This window comes from Megascapheus bottae, chromosome 15 (genome assembly GCF_031878675.1).
Source record: "Megascapheus bottae isolate mThoBot1 chromosome 15, mThoBot2.hap1, whole genome shotgun sequence".
Taxonomy (NCBI): Eukaryota; Metazoa; Chordata; class Mammalia; order Rodentia; family Geomyidae; genus Megascapheus; species Megascapheus bottae.
In genome coordinates, this window is record NC_143523.1 from 883,284 (window position 1) to 900,298 (window position 17,015).

A 17,015-nucleotide genomic window follows, 5' to 3' on the forward strand; every position below is an offset into this window, starting at 1 on the left:
GCATCTAGAAAATCACAACCATCCACAGATCTTCTGCTCTTACTATACTAAGTGAGCTTATCTAGCTTTTAACATGTCAGTAGGGAAACCTTTTTAAATTGGCTATGAACAGTGGGAAACTCAATTTAAGAATTATATTAGCATGAGAACAAAAGTAAAATATTTGGACAAAATAAAGTATGTCAACACCTATACACTAAACACTTGAAACATGGATGAAAGAAATCAGAGAAGATACAAAGGACTTGAGAGATATTACATATTTATGATTGAAAAACTACAAACTTGAAGGATATTACAATTTTTTTGGTGGATCATGGGGCTTGAACTCAGCCTGAGCACTATCCCTGAGCTCTTCAGCTCAAGGCTACAGCCCTACCCTTGAGTCAAGCCATACTTCCTGTTTTCTAGAGGTTAAGTGGAGGTAAGAGTCTCAGGTCCTTTTGTGCTCTGGCTGGCTTTGAACCTTGATCCTCAGATCTCAGTTTACTGAGTAGCTAGGAGTACAGATGTGAGCCACCACGCCAGCTAGCCAGCTCGATATTACATCTTTATGATTGAAAAATTCAGGTATCTTAACATGTTAATTCTCTATACCTGATCTACTGATTTAAGCATAGCTCCAGTGTTAATTCTGATCTACTGATTAAGTGCAGCTCCCATCAGAATCTCATTAGGAGCCAGGCAATCACTGCACGCAGGAGATTAAAGAACACTGTGAGTTTGAGGCCAGCCATTGTGAGAACTTGTTTCAAAAAAAAAAAATCTCCTGGGCATCTACCCTGAGCATCATCACCCAGTATATGATAAGAACACCTGCTCAGCCATGTTCATCTCTGCACTCTTCACAACAGCCAAGGGATGGAAACAATCCAGAGGCCCCACTGCAGATGATTGGATATAAAAAATGTGGTATATATATACAATGGAACTCTACATAGCCAACAGACAAGATAAAATAATGGCATTCACTGGAAAGTGGATCAAACTAGAGTGAATCATGTTGAGTGAGATAAGTCGACCAAAGGAACAAAAGGTGCATGGTCTCCTTGATATGTGGGTATTACATCCAAACAGTCTAAGAGCGATGACTCAATATTTGGATACCCAAGGTTATGGACATAGTCTTGGAGATATAAACATAGCTACATAGACATAAAAATCTATGATAGGCTATATACTCTGTAGATATTATGTTTTATTACATATATTAATATGTATCTATGACATACAAACCCTCAGCTTAATTTTAATTATGTTCTAAAATCTATGTGCCAGTGATTATATGTAGAGATTCCCTTCTCGAATACTTATTTGTTAAACATGACATTTGAAATATGATGTAAAAATCAATGTTAATAAAACCTTTAAAAATCTCAGAAGGTTATAGAAGAAGTCCACAGTATAGTTCTAAAAAATATGGACAAAAAAAGGAACTTAAAAGCCAAAAACAACTTTGACAGAATTGTTTTCAAGACTTACCACAACTACCTGATGAATGTAACTGTAACCCATTTATATATCACCCTGACAATAAAATACAATTTAAAAAAAAAACTTACAGCTGAGTGCTGGTGGCTCACATCTATAATCCTAGCTACTCAAGAGGCTGAGATCTGAGGATTGAGGTTCAAAGCCAGCGGAGGCACAAGAGTCCGTGAGACTCTTATCTCCAATTAACTACCAGAAAACTGGAAGTGGCGCTGTGGCTCAAATAGTAAAGTGCTGGCCTTGAGCTGAAGAGCTCAGGGACAGTGCCCAGGCACAGAGTTCAAGCAAAAGACTACAAAGCTAACAACAATCAAGATCATATTTTCTTGGCAATTAAATGAGGCACAGATCACGTGCAGAAGATGGAGAAACAGATCCACAGATGTGACTAGATGACATAGCACAGTCCAAAGACAAGCCTTCAGAGAGGGGTGGTCTGCCTGGCAGAGCCTTGTGCAAAAACACCAATAAGGTCTGTGCTCTCACAGACCTGGTGGATATGCTAACTTTTTTAAGAGGAGTCATATTTATGTTCATGGGGATTGTGTCTAGCTTATTTGATGTCTCTGTCTGCTTTTGTAATCAGAATTAGTCATACACATGCCCTAAGATGAATGAGTTAAAAGTACCAGTGGTGACACAAAGCTATTGGACAGTTTCTGTAGTGCTGGTACTGTTCTTGCTGAAGTATTTGACAGAATTAACCAGTGACATGCCATCTGAGTCTACAAGGGGTGTTCTAAAAAGGTGATGAGCAAAATATTAATTTAATGAACATAGGAATGAGTGCACTTATTGCTTCTTCAGTAGACACTGGTATCTTAATTTTCTAAACGTATCTTCATGCCATTTAAAATTTCAAATTTATTGGCAGAAGTTGTTAATGGTATTCTTTTTGTTTTCTATATTCTTCAGTGACAATTCCCCAGGTTAAATTTCTGACCTTGCTAACTTTTGTTACCCACCCTTGGAAACTAGATACAAAAGAACAAATTAAATCCAGAGTAGCCAAAAGAAAACAAGGAGGAACAGAAGTCAGTGGAAGAGAAAAACAGGAAGACAACAGACACTAATGCCAAAGGCAGGCTCCTCAGAATTGGCTAAACTGACCACCCCAACCACACTCAGTTTTCTCCATATGCTCCATACTTTCCACACTTTCCTGCTTCTTCACCTGTAGGTAATCTGTGACAAGGTGTCAGGTTTAAATTTGACTCCACTGAATGCTGGCCTCAGATGCTCTGCTACCAGTTTGGCAAGCATAGGGCTGACCTCTCTCAGTCCTTGCCATAGGAACCACTGTTCTGTGGTGCCTGTTGTAGAGTACCTGAAGCCCACTGATGCACATCCTTTGTCTGGATTTGGTGGGGGTAGCGTTAACCTGTTTATCCATGTGAGTAGGGCACAGATATTCCAACACTGTAAAAACAACTTCTAAGTAGGCAAAAGTGCTTAGTGTCTGTTTAGTTCACCTATTTAGGTTATCTCTGAACTACTTCATTGCTCCGTAAGTTAAAAATTGACAATGAAGTAAGCCACATTATTCTACCCTATAAATATCAGCTAGTACTGCATCTTATGAAAAAAACTCTTATCAGAATTGCAGATAGAAGATTCTTCTCTGAACCAGCTCAAATGTTACTGATTCTCAGTACTAAAGACAAGATAGTGATTTCACCACTAAAAACTTCTACAGCTGCTCATTTTATGTTTATATAACCAACATTGCATCTTGCTTAAAACTTCATCCTTATTTCTGCATGAACAGAAATCCAACAATCTAAAAGTCCCTCAAAAGAAGCAACTTCAAAAAGTGAAAACTTGGCCAGATGTGGTGTTCCATGTCTGTAATGCCAGCAACACAGGAGGCGAAGTGAAGAGGACCTTGTTTGAGGTCAGCCCAGGTAAAGTTAGTGAGAAACCCCACCTGAAAAGAAACTAAAAGCAAAAGGGCTGGGGACAAGGTTTAAGTAAAGCCCGCGGTTCAATCCCCAGTACTAAAAACTGAAAGAGGAGGGAAACTAAACAAATAAGAACATCTACTCTTTTGCTGTCCCTTGGTTATCTCATATTGTTACAGTATCTCACTTTGTTATCTGATATATTGGATATATTTGTATTTGGTTATTTGAAATTGGATAGGGAAGGGGGGAAAATAAGATAAGGGTGGGGGTGAGGGGAGGGAAATGGGGACCAAGACATGAGAAAGGGTATCAATGTATGTGAATTAATGCACCTTCTATCTGGAGAATATAATGTAACCCTTCTATTAATTACAATTAAAAATATATGAAAAAAAGAACATCTACCATGAAATTATATAAACCCTACTAAGCATCAATAGACATATATCCATGACCCACTTATGGAAAGAACATTTTCCCCAACAGCCCCACAGAGACATGCACTATAAAGTGCATATGTATCAAGCTGGAAGAGAAAGAAGAGTAGAACAAACTTTATTTATATATTTTTGCTTTGATGGGTTTCCTCCACATGCTATTAAACAAGTAACTGCTATATATATACCATGTGTGCTTGGGACCAGTGATGTACAAGCAGATGAGACCCCACTACTAAGAGCACAAAGCCAAGAACATCTTTTCAGAGCATCCATTATCTTCCTATCTACCTCAGCTGCACTATTGAAGAATCAAAATCAGCCAAGAGCAAGCAGCTCCTTTTAGCTCCCAGTCTTAGGTCAGCCCCCACCCCCAAATCTTCCATGATCACCTCAGGTAGAGTGGCTCTCAGGTCAACACCCTAAGAGAGAAGCTGCCCCACCCTCCCTGAGTCACGGTGGGACACATACTCTGGGTGTGTCCTATTCACTCCAGCACATTCCCTGTATATACTACAGCTGTATCTGATTGCCTGAGTGAATGAAACGAAGTGAAGGCTCTGAAAGTTGCTGTGGGTACATCTGGAATACTATACATGCCATTCTATGATAGAATGGTGGGCTATAGTCCTCACACTCCCCAATTCTCACAACACCAGCCTTCATCACACACTACAGGAGCAGGAGCTGCAAGCTCATTCCTGGCCAAATGGCAGGACAGCAGTAGAACGCAGCACAGCACTCACGGTGCCCGGGAATCGCAGTGAGGCCTTGCCACAGGAGGCAGGCACCCAAGCTAGACAGGTCAGGTGGCAAGGTCACAGAATGCATCTGTCCAGGCAGGGCTCCCCCCCTGCTCGCAGTCCCTCTGAAGAGGACTTTCTGGCCCATAGACCCATGCTCACATGCATCCTGGCCCTTCCCTGAAGGAGACCACAGCTCCCTACTCTCTGCCTCCACCTTGACACCAGGAAACACACTCACCTCAGGGTTGCTGCGAGGAGCCCTGATGAGGACCTATTAACAGTAAGGGCAGAAGGCTCAGAAGGCCTCTTGCAGACGGTGGGACCCTAAGCCTAAGGCTACATACCCAGTCTACCTCTAGTGGAGCGTGGGTTCATCCCTGGTGAGTGACAGCAAGAAGTAGCAGCTCCCACCTAAGCATCTGGTGGATGATGCAGAGCCAAACCAACCACATTCCCAAGAGCAGACAGTCCAAGAGCTCTCTGTGTGAGCAGCCAGGGGTCCCTTGGGCCACACAGGGTCAAGAGCTCCAGGCTGCCCTGTACCTCTTCCCACACCACATCACATCCTCCTCTTTTACTTCTGGCCCTGAACCTTCCTTGGAGCTAGTTCTAAACCGCCCAGGTGCCACTGCTGGCCTCCTGCTGTGGCTGTCACCCATGCCAACCTGTGACTCTGCAGGCCCATCTGGTCCCTGCTTGACCAAAGAAGGTCAGGAGGGACACAGGTCCTCCGTCTTTGTGGTGTCTACATCCACACACAGGCTCACCTAACAATCACTATGGCACGAAATCCACTACTGCCAGTGGACCCAGGAGCGAATGAAGCAGGGTCCACGTCTCCAGGATCCTAGCCATAATACCCAGCCCTTCCCTGCCCTCACCACCTGAGACCCTCTTCCACATGCTCTCCCTCATCACTCCCCACCTGAGAGACAGGGACAGCCACTGTCATTTGCTGCCTGCCACCTCCTAGACTTCCAACTTCTTACACAGCCCAATCTCACCACCTGCCCCATCCAACTTTCCTTCCACTGCTCCCCAGAGATCAGCCTGCATTCCCCATCCTAGAACCAAACATGACACTTAGGAATCCTGAGGTTCACAAACCCTCCAGATGATTGGGCAGACACGCCTATCTCTGTCCAGTCATAACCTGAGATGTGAGAGCTCTCAGGCCATATCCAGATGTCCAGCATGGACTGGACCCTACAGATGGCACCGAGTCGCCATCCAGCCTGCACTTCCAACAGACTGGGAAACCAAAGGCAGGTGTGAGTGTCTGTTTTTACCCTGTCCTTCTGCCCTCTCACTATGGCCTGAGCCCCTAGTTGAAGCCCACCACTGTCCACACCCACTGAACAAAGCTGGGGTGAGGGAGTTAACCTTGTAGTTCTTTCCAGCACTGCATGGACCACAAATATGGCATGCCTGATCTACAGACAGGCATAGACTTCTCACCCTTAAGACTTTCCACAAATCCCCCACCCCCGAGGTGATTACTATCACCCTCCAAGGCCATCTCAGGACCGTGACAATCCTGTCTCCCCATCCAAACACACACTGAGAGAATGCAGGGCTCACTTCCTGTCTCTTCAAATGTCCACTAAACCCACTGACATTCCCTTAAACCCACTACAATTCTATTAGATCCACCAGTATTCCACTAGGCCCCCTCAGTGTTCTACTAGGCTCCCTCAATGTCCCACTAGACCCTTCAATGTCCCACGAGATACCCAACATTCCCTTAGACCCACTAGAATACCACCAGGCCCCCTCAATGTCCCACTAAACCCTCAATGTTCCACTAGACCCCTCAATGTTCCACTAGACCCACTAGTGTTCCATTAGACCCACCAATATTCTACGAGTCCTACTGGCACTCCATTAGACCCTCCAATATCCCACTAGACCTGCCAATGCTCCACTAGACCCCTCAATGTCCTGCTGGACCCATGGCAGCCCATTGGGTAGTCACACCACCTGTCTGGGCCTCTGCTCGAGCCTCAACATGAAGCCATGAGATTCTCTTGAAAAACGACGGTTCCCCCATAATGGTGCAGGGACTCAACCTCAGAAAGGAGCACCCCACCTGGGTTCTATGCATCCTGGCTGAGAGACCACCAGAGTATGGAATATGACCTGAGGAGAACTGGCATGTGCTCATCAAGGTACAACATCCACTGCTTCTTTTTTTTTTTTTTTTTAGCTCAGGGCCTGAGCACTGTCCTTAGATTTTTCTCAAGGCTAGAGCTCTACTTGAGCTGAGGCTCCACTTGAGCCTCAGCACCACTTCCGGCTTTTTCTAAGTATGTGGTACCAAGGAATCAAACCCGGGTCTTTGTGCATGTTAGGCAAGCACTCTACCACTAGGCCAAACTCCCGGCCAACATCCACTGCTTCTGAAGCAGAGATATGAAGCCAACCTAGTGGTTCCGGGATCTAGCCAGTGTCAGCCACACCCGCCCTCGATGTGGACCTGATGTGGCTTCTACCTAGACACACAGTGAAAGAAATACTCACCACCTGGTGACTGCTCTGAACAACATGCACTCAGCAGTTCTTACCTGGTAGAACTCCCGGAGCCAGTTCTTCTGCAGGTTTTCAGGCTGTAAATGAAGAAAACAGAAAAGACAGCTGTCAGCATGGATGATGGTCCACACAGCCAAGCAAAGCTTCAGTGAGGAAACCTGGGGACTGGGAGGGACGCCCTATCCACACGGGCGCCTGCAGTCCCTAGGAGGGTGCCCAGCTCCCCTCTGTGCCATGCTCCAGTCCTCCCTGGAGCAGAGTGAGGCACACACGGCAGTCCCACTCTCGCCTCCTCTTGGGTCATGGAGATGAGAACAGCATCATGGCTGCTCCAAGCACAGCAACAGGAAGGAAGCCAGATAACGGCTTACTTCCACACATGCCTGGACCAGTCTGCTTTCAGGAGGATGGCCCAGTACTGTTTTCTGGGGCATGAGGTGCAGATGCAGCTCAGGGACACCGGTGTGCTCCAGGTGGAGAACCTCACGCCACGTGCACACGCTCACCCACACGGGCCTGGAAACCCTGTGGATCAGAGAGGCCACGTGCTAGCCTGAGAGGGACAGCAGCCACCCTCTGCCCTTCCTGTCCATCTGCTGAGTCCTAGGCCACCAGCTCTCCCTGATGCCGTGCCAGCTCCATCAGGAGTGGCAGGCCTGAGAGATGATGCCACCTACTATGTACCCAGTGGCTGGTCAGAAGTCTCACAGTGAGGGGGAGCCGATATCCAGTGGGCAGAGGTGGGTGCTGTCAGGAGCATTCCAACTGCACGCCATGTTGCTGAGGTCAACACTTGAGTCAGCCAAGGTGCTGAGTAGAATGTGCTTTATGCCACATTAAAGAAAATTAAAAAAACAAATCCTGCTCCGCCATTGGGACTTCGGCCATTTGCCTTAGCCCTGGTGGATGAAGCCCAAGCTCTTTGGCTGAGGCTAGGCTGGCTACTCATAGCCTGGCTCAAATGTCATCCCACTGCCAAAGCCCAGGACCCGCCCACCTGGCAGCACCTCCTCTTTCTGGCTGGTGGTTCGAGCAATCAACCGACAAGCAAATGATGGGAAAGAGGCCTCACCGTTCCCAGGAGAGCAGAGGCCAGCTGGGCCACCTCATAACTCTCAGGCTCTGTGTCTCACACCCACTAAAGGATCCAGTTCCCTCCCTCATCCACAGAGCACAGCAGCAGAGCATCACAGAGACAAGCCAGAGCTGGGTGAACACAAGGACAGAGGGCCCAGCCCACGAAGACTCTCCATGTCATTAGCCCTGGAGGAAACACAAATCCAAAGCCATGGTGCACCAATGGCTGCGGGGCTGCTAGAATCCGAGGCATCAGGAAGCCAGGGAAAAGCAGGAAGCTTCTAACTAGACCCATCATCATCCAGAGGATGCAGTGCAGCAGGCCTGTGAAATGCTGAGCCCACTCCCGGGGACACATACCCAAAAAACATCCGCATGCATAAGCTACTGGCGGCACTAACAAACGATAAAGGTGGGCACAGCTCCACTGCCCACCAGCAATAAAAAGTGTGGCCTTTGCACACAGCGGGAGATTTCCTAGCAGGTCTGCACTCAGGCCTCACTGCTCTCCAGGCTCAGGCAGACAAATGGGGACATGTGTGCCAGGAAGAGCGGGTCAGCAGCAAGGACAGCCCTGCCTGAGCTTCTGAGCCCAGCTCAGGTGCACCTGGGAAAGCTGCAGGATGCCTGTCAGGGAAGATGGGGACAGTATGCCCCCCAATGTCTTCAGAGCACATCACACCAAATGCCCTTTAAGACAGTGAACAAGACTAGCTGTTGTCATAGGATGGTGGCAAGGCCCCTGTCTCTAGGTGCAGAAGTTCTAACTCAGTCCGGTGATTCTAGGACCTCAGTCCACCCTGGACCCTGAGTATGCTTCCACATTCCGCGGCAGACTTCCTTCTTGAGGTAAATGCCAATCCCTCCCGGCCACAAGCCATTCTCTCGTTTCTGTCATGGTCTAAGCTCCTCCCAGACGAGCTCTACAAGGGACCAGCAACAGGCTCCATGCTGAGAGCAAAGCACACAGGCCACCTTCTTAAGCCTGAGCTGCCACTTTCCTTGCAATGACACTGACACCGTGGAGGACACTGCCTAACGGCACCCCAAGGCCGACCTCTCCAGACCTACCACTGGAGAGGCCACGACCCGCACGAGCCCCTCTGTGCAGGGCCTCGGCCTCTCCCACAACTCACATGCCAAGAGGCCCAGTGATGCAGGACACAGAAGAACGAGGGAGCCCAGCTTGGAGAGGGCAACACGAGGCTTGAGTTACACGAGGACAAGGAATCGCACACAGTCAGGTTTCTGAGTCTCTCTCACTGTGCATGCTGACACTACGGAGGCAGACTGAAGGGCTCCCTCCCAGCTAGGCCGTGAGCAGATGGCCTCTCCTGTCACTTCTCTCACATGTGCACTGTCACACTGGGGCTGGAGGAGGCCTGGAAGACATGAAGGCAATGGGGTCCTGGCCAACCTGGACCACAGGCACTCGCTCCGCCAAACCAGCCAGCTAGGCATGGGCTTACTACAAGGTGTATACGAGTGCGCTTAGACCACCCCCTTCACAGACCCCTGGGCCTGCCCTTCCTCTGCAGGTGGGCTTCATGCTGGCCCATCTCTGCAGGACCTGGCTAAGCAATGCCGCAGCACGTGCTCAGCCCAGGGTCCTCCCACAGCAGGGTCCAGTCCTTGTCACCACATCCAGCGTACCCATGCCACTGCTGTCTCCTCCTCCAACCACTGTTCACGACACCTGGAGGCCCAGGTCACATGCTGCCCACCAGCCACTGCTCGTGTCCATCTCCTAGCATAACCACAGGAACATCCAGGAAGGAAGAGAGGGGAGGAGAACATACCCCAGTGACTCCGGCTCATACCAGGAAGCCCAGCTGCTCTGGGCCAGGGCGCCACCTCCGGCTCACAGCGCTGTGAGCCAGTGCAGTTTCCACCTCATCTGGAAAGGAGCTCAAATCATGGAACATTCTGGGGCCTACCTGACTCTTGGCAGGGTCTCCAGAGGCTCCAGGGGCCCTTTCATGAGACATACTCAGGGCATCAGGATGGAAGCAGAAAGGAGGTGCACCCCACTCACTCAGTTTCTGGGTAGCACTGCTGTAGATATCATTCTCCCCACTTGGTGATCCTCTGGGCCCTAAACCACAGAGGCACAGGAACACACCAATGACCACGACAACCTTGTTGGTTGACTGTGAGCGCCACAGACAGCTATGGATAACTAGTCTGCCAATCTAAATAAATGATGAAAATTATCTGTGGAAGGAAGAGGAGTACACTGAGAAAAGTGCTCTGAAAGGCCAAGGTTCTCAAGAGACAAGGCATTAAACTCTAGTGGCAAGTCCACCCCACTGGCACCCACCTAGGGTCCCATCCAGAGCTCGTTCCAGGTCCCCACTGCAGTTTTAAGGGTGGCCTCTAGTTCCACAGAAGCACTGCCATGGCCCCTCTACTACTTAGGGGACTCCTCTGTACACTCATCCTGCCTCCTGAAAGCCCTGGCCTAGTGGGGTGTTCTATATGACCTGCCGGCCTCACAGCCACATGAGAGCTGCTGGACCATAACAGCGACATCCCAGGTCTAACTCCCACACACTCCAAGCCCGGAGCCAACACGGTCCCCCGCAGCCTCCCTTCAGACACACACGCACGCACACTCACTCACACGCCCAGAGAGGTTCACAGCTGACACCTTTTCTTGCACCCACACTCGCTTTCTCATGCACTCTCAGGAGGACCAATTCCCACACACCTGCTCTCTGCCAGGGCCTGCCACCTCTGTGGAGCTATCATGCTCTTCTACCTACAGAGGCGGCAGCTCCTGTGGCTCCCCACACATGGCCCACGTGACCATCCTGAGCCCTGGCCATCAGGTTCGATTCTCAGATGGCCACCATCCTGACCGCCAACAGCCAGGTCAGTGCCACACTGTCTCCTCCTGACTGCTCCCAGCTTAGGCTCCAGAGGGAGAAGGTGGCCTACACACACTCATCTTCAAGGCAGGGCCAGAGCTTGAAAGCACAGTCTAAAATTAAAGTGTCCCTTAGCACTCCGCATCCTTACGATCCCCAGAATTCTGAAGACGCTTCCCTCTTGCACTAATCTTCTGCATCTCCAGTGGAGACGCTCCGTCAGCTACGGCTCAACATCTCTCCCAGGCAATTTGGGCACCCCAAACCCAATCCTTCGAGGAGGAAGAGGCGCAGAGGTGGCTTGCTGCCGAGCGTGATGGCTAGTCCATGGAGCAGTGATTCTCTCTGGGTGGTGGGATTCAAAAAGAGATCCACACAGTTCTAAAATACTTAAAAGCAAAAAGGGGCCTTGATAAAATGTCGTTTTCATAGGAAACATGTTGAGACTAGCTTTTTAGCTAGTCTGCTGATATGCACCCTAAAAAAGAACATGAAAAATAGAGAAAGGCAAAGGTGTTGGAGCAGCATGAAGCCAAGGTCCCTGGAAGAGGGTAGCTGTGAAGGGAAAGAGGCTGGGGGAAGACTCAAATTACAAGGGGAAGGCCAGGAAGGACAAGGACACTCTAAGCCAAGTGGGTCAATATTTACTTTCAAAATGCTCTACCAGACCCTTTATTCCACAAACAAAACAGACTGCAGATAAATTCAGGATACAAACTAGAAACTTGAAACCACAAAGGAATCAGGAGATTCCAATAATTGCTCTCATGGTACCAATAGGCAGGCAGGTCTTCTTAGGGACAACAGCAAAGAAAGGAACCCAGGGAATTCTAGCCTTGCCCTAAACAACCCGAAGCCAGCATCACACCCAATAGGGAAAGACAGGGATTTTCCTCTAAGACTTCTTCATCGACCAACTGCAATACTGGTATCCTTGTCAGAGCCATTAAACAAGAAAGGAAATGAAGGCATCTAAACTAAAGGGAAAAAGAAAAATAATCTCTGCTCACAGACGTGACTTTAGATGGACAAAGCCTTAAGAATTATGTGGGGTTGGGGAGGGAAGAGGCAAAAGAGAAAACAAACTTAAAACATTGTCATAAGTTGTGGCAATAATTATCACACAAATATCAGTGTCATGTTTATATTAACAATAACAATCCAAAAAGGAAATGGAGGAAACAATTCCATGAACAATGGCACCATAAACAATAAAACACTTAGGGCCGGGCTCCAGTGGCCACACCTGTAATCCTAGCTACCCAGGAGTCTAAGATCTGAAAATTGTGGTTCAACGCCAGCCAAGCAGGAAAGTCTGTGAGCCTTATCTTCAATTAACTATCAAAAAGCCAGAAGTAGAACTGTGACTCAAGTGACAGAGCACTAACCTTGAGCAAAAGAAAATCAGGGGCAGCACGCAGGCCTGGAGTTTAAGACCCAGGACCAGTGAAAAAGAAACTCTTAGGGGAAAACTTAAAACAAGAAGGCAAAATACCTAGACACCAAAAGCTGCTGAGAGGTCAGGAGTGGAGGCTCATGCCTGTAATCCCAGCTACTCAGGAGACTAAGATCTGAGGATCAAGGTTCAAAGCCAGCCAGTGCACAAAAGGACCTGAGACTCTTATCTCCAATGAACCTCTAGAAAACAGGAAGTGGGGCTTGACTCAAGGGTAGGGTGTAGCCTTGAGCTGAAGAGCTCAGGGACATCGCCCAGGTCAAGTTCAAGCCCCATGATTCACCAAAGGGGGGGGAAAAAAAACTGCTGTGAGAAGTTCAGCAATTTGTTCACAGTTTGTGAGCACTGCTGGGAGGTCAACACACAGGCAGCCTCTACAGCATACATTCCAACTGTATCAAAATCCCACCTCTTTTTTCTTTTTTTTGCAGCAGAAACAAAAAAAGTCTAACATATACCGAAAAATCTAAAGTAACCAAAATAACCAGAAAAAGGAAGAACAATGTGTGTCCAATGTTATCACACTCACTTGAAATCCCAACACTCAGGAGGCGGAGACAGGTGAATTATGATGAGGTCAAGGCCAGCCTGGTGTTATCTTTACTACTACTTCTACTACTACTACTACTACTACTACTACTACTACTACTACTGTTTCAAAAACTAATGATGATAAAGAAGAGAAGGGAGAGGAAGGGAGGAGAGCAAAGAGAAGGGTATGAGTCCACAGAACAAAGCCCAGGGCCACCTCCCGCCAGGGATGAACAGGAGAGTGAGGAGATATGCCACCATCCAAGCAGAAGTAAAACTGTGTGTAAGGATGACTCTACCAGACAGACAGGGAACCTACGATTTAACTTTTCTGGCATCCCTACAGATGTGTCAGGAAAACACAATCTCCCGAAATTCCTAACTTAGGTTATCACGTTTGCCTCCACTCTTTTCACAGCAAGTCCCTTAGGGACTTGGTAAATGGTAAATGGTAAATGCTCACTGGGGGAAAATGTTCCTGCCACCTGCAGAATGTGGGGAGCACGCTGAGTCTGCTGAGCACAGCCCCCGCCCCCACCATATCCAATCACCTCTGGACTGGATCCCCACGGCTTACTGAGAGGAAGAGAAGAAAGACACCTGTAAAAGCCAATGGGCACTGCAAGCAGGTCTGCGCTGAAACCTCAAACATCCACATGCAAACAGATGCATGAGGGCACTAGCCCATACCCATGCACGCCCAGAGGAATGCACACACACAGAAGCATGTACACACAAATTTAAGCATGTTCTCTACATGGGGGCACCAACCCACACCTGTGTATACACAGCATGTGCACAATTAAGTAAGTTCCCTACGAAGACCGAAGTCAAAAGTCAGGTGATATGATGCATCCATGCCAGAAGCTTCTATAAAGTTAAACCCTAACCCAGCACAGTGGCTTTGCAAAGAAAACCAACTTTCTTGCCAGAGCTGTTCTTTGCTCGCCACACTGCTGCATCCACGCTGCCATGCCACTCTGCCGTGTCCATGCTGCCATGTTCACCCTGTCATGTCCACACCGCCGTGTCCACGCTGCCATGTCCACGCTGCTGTGTCACCATGCCATGCCATCCCACCATGTCCATGCCATATCCACCCTGCCACATCCATGATGCTGTGTCCACACTGCCATGCCACCCTGCCATGCCACCCTGCTGTGTCCATGCTGCCATCCCACCGACCATGTCAACCCTGCTGCAGCCACACTGCTGCATCCATGCTGCTGTGTCCACGCTGCCATGTCCACGCTGCCGTGTCACCATGCCATGCCATCCCACCATGTCCACGCCATGTCCACACTGCCATGCCACCTGCCGTGTCTACCCTGCCGCATCCATGCTGCTGTGTCCACATGTCATGCCACCCTGCCATGCCACCCTGCCATCCCACCTGCCATGTCCACCCTGCCGCAGCCACACTGCTGCATCCATGCTGCTGTGTCCACACTGCCATGCCACCCTGCCGTATCCACTCTGCCATGTCACGCTGCTATGTCCACGCTGCCATGCCACCCTGCCATGCCACCTGCCATCCACCCTGCCGTGTCCACACTGCCTTGTCCACACTGCCATGCCACCTGCCATGTCCACCCTGCAGTGTCCACATTGCCATGCCACCTGCCGTGTCCACCCTGCCATGTCACGCTGCCATGTCTACCCTGCCATGCCACCCTGCCATGTCCACGCTGCCGTGTCTACGCTGCCGTGTCCACGCTGCAGCATCCACCCTGCCATGTCCACGCTGCCATGTCCACGCTGCCATGCCACCCTGCCATGTCCACGCTGCCGTGTCTACGCTGCCGCGTCCACCCTGCCGTGTCCACGCTGCTGCGTCCACCCTGCCATGTCCACGCTGCCGTGTCCACGCTGCCATGTCTACACCTATGTTCCTGATGACTAGCCTTTCCCCGGGCAGTTCTGGCCACATCTGTTCACAATCGCAATCAATACCTGGCTAATGAAGCCATTTGCATATTCATTTAAACTATCAAAAATAAACACCAAAACCAAGTCTACGGAGTTCAGGCTCAGCCGCTAGCCAGAGCAATCCTACACGTGTTCTGTTGCTACATGACAAAGAGCACACGCCTTTGCTTTCTCCAAACACCCTGAAATTCTTCTCAAAACTATTTAAAAATACACATTCCTCCAAAAGCAAAATCCTATTTGCAGAGGTCCATTCTTTGCATGTGTGTGCACATAGATGCGCACAGACACCCTTTACCACAACAGTTACACACTGCTATTAAACCACCTGGGCCACACCAATCCAAACCCTCCCACTGGCTGGTACATACATTTTGCCCTCTCATATTTCTCTTGTTTTCAAACAAACCAATGTTGGCTTGTCTTTCATTTGATTTTTTTCCATGCAGTTCTCAGATTTATGTCTATCCTTCTTACTCTTGTGAGTTATACCATAGTTCTAGATCTTGGTTTTTTTTTTTTTTTTGGTCTATTTTATGACTTCTTATAGCAACAAGTGTAACTATTGTATAATATATATGTATCAGAATATTCCACACCAAACACATTTACCTGTATCCTAAAGCTAGCCCTTTTCAGAGAGATACCAGTCATTCACGTTTGGTTCAGAAAAGTAGCTAGAAAACATTTTTATTAAAAACATATCACAGAGTCCAAGAGTTAGGCCTAGTGGTAGAGTTGCTTGCTCGCATGCATGAAGACCCTGGTTTGATTCCTCGGTCCTACATACATAGAACAAGCCAGAGTAGTGCTGTGGCTCAAGTGGTAGAGCTTTGGCCTAGAGAAAGTCCACGGACATGCTCATGCCCTGAGCTCAAGGCCAGGACTGGGAGAAAAAAAAAAACAAAACAATGTATCACAGTTAATCTTCATCATATTTGAAGAAAATTCACGAGGCAAGGGGAAAAAAGACAGGAACCAGGCAAAGACCCATCCGAGCAGCACTGGAGCCACAGAGCGGCTGGCCTGGTGGACACTGCTGCCTCCTCAAGGTGAGTGGGGGTAGCCAGCCCTTTCTACTGGGTATGGAATACTCAGACTCACACTAGTGATGCTCTTACCCCACACGTCCACCTCCTGAACAGTCCAAACAGCAGGGAACAGAGGACCAAGACATTTAAGGTATCAATAGGAAGATAAGGAGGAAGGTGTGATCCAAGGGTCTTCCCTAGGGGAAGGCGGGTCCATTGAGGCTGGAATACAGGCGCTGGGGAGGGGGATCTGACAAAAGCACAGGGGAGTCTGCTGACATTCCACAGGAGGCTGCAGAGTTGAGGCTCACTTTCAAACAGGGCGGGAGGCAGCACAGGAGACTGAGCTTGTCATCCTTTCCTTCTGGTGCTCATGGCTCTCAGGGCTGGAGACAGGGAGGCTCCCATCAGACCCCACCATCCATCCCTTCAACTCGAGGTCTAGAGATCCATCGTGAGGAAGGACGGAACCAACAGCCATGCCCAGTCAGGTAGGTCTTGTCAGATCAACCAAGCTCTCCTCTGCACGTGGGCACCATCTCCCATGCTGAGGACCAGTCAGCTCCACAGGGCAAGGCTAGAGCCACACAGGCCAGACCAGGCACAAACCACGGAGCCTACCATACCAGGGCAGCCCTTGGTGTGCTGGCAGCTACCAGAGGAGGAGAAGCTACGCCATACCCCGAGAGATAGCAACTGGCGGCCACACAGGTGAAGACCACACAGACCACACAGAACCCGTCCTTTCTCAGTACTTCCTTGTAACACACACACGCTCGTGTCAAACAAACCGGCACCGTGAGCTCCTGGACCCCTGCAGAGGTCTCGCGGTCATGGTGCTCCTCCGGACATGAGGAGGGCCCACCCTGCACGAGCCCCTGGACAGGACTGCTGCGGATTCCTCAGGAAATCCTGCCCCATGACACCCTTATCCTGCAGAAAACCATTTCCGCTCATGAAGAATGCAATCTTGTCTATGCAGTCATGGAAACACTCAAGCTAAAAATAGTTTCA

General features: G+C 49.1%; 1 protein-coding gene across 2 annotated transcripts in view; it reads right to left on the reverse strand.

Moving 5' to 3' along the window:
* Positions 1 to 17,015, reverse strand: part of Inpp5a (inositol polyphosphate-5-phosphatase A) — a 176,945-nt gene that overhangs the window by 126,404 nt on the left and 33,526 nt on the right. For both annotated transcript variants that reach the window (XM_090345575.1, XM_090345574.1), the window contains exon 2: positions 7,143 to 7,184. In XM_090345575.1, the coding sequence (XP_090201701.1) occupies positions 7,143 to 7,184 (42 nt within the window). The remainder of the gene's footprint in view (positions 1 to 7,142; positions 7,185 to 17,015) is intronic.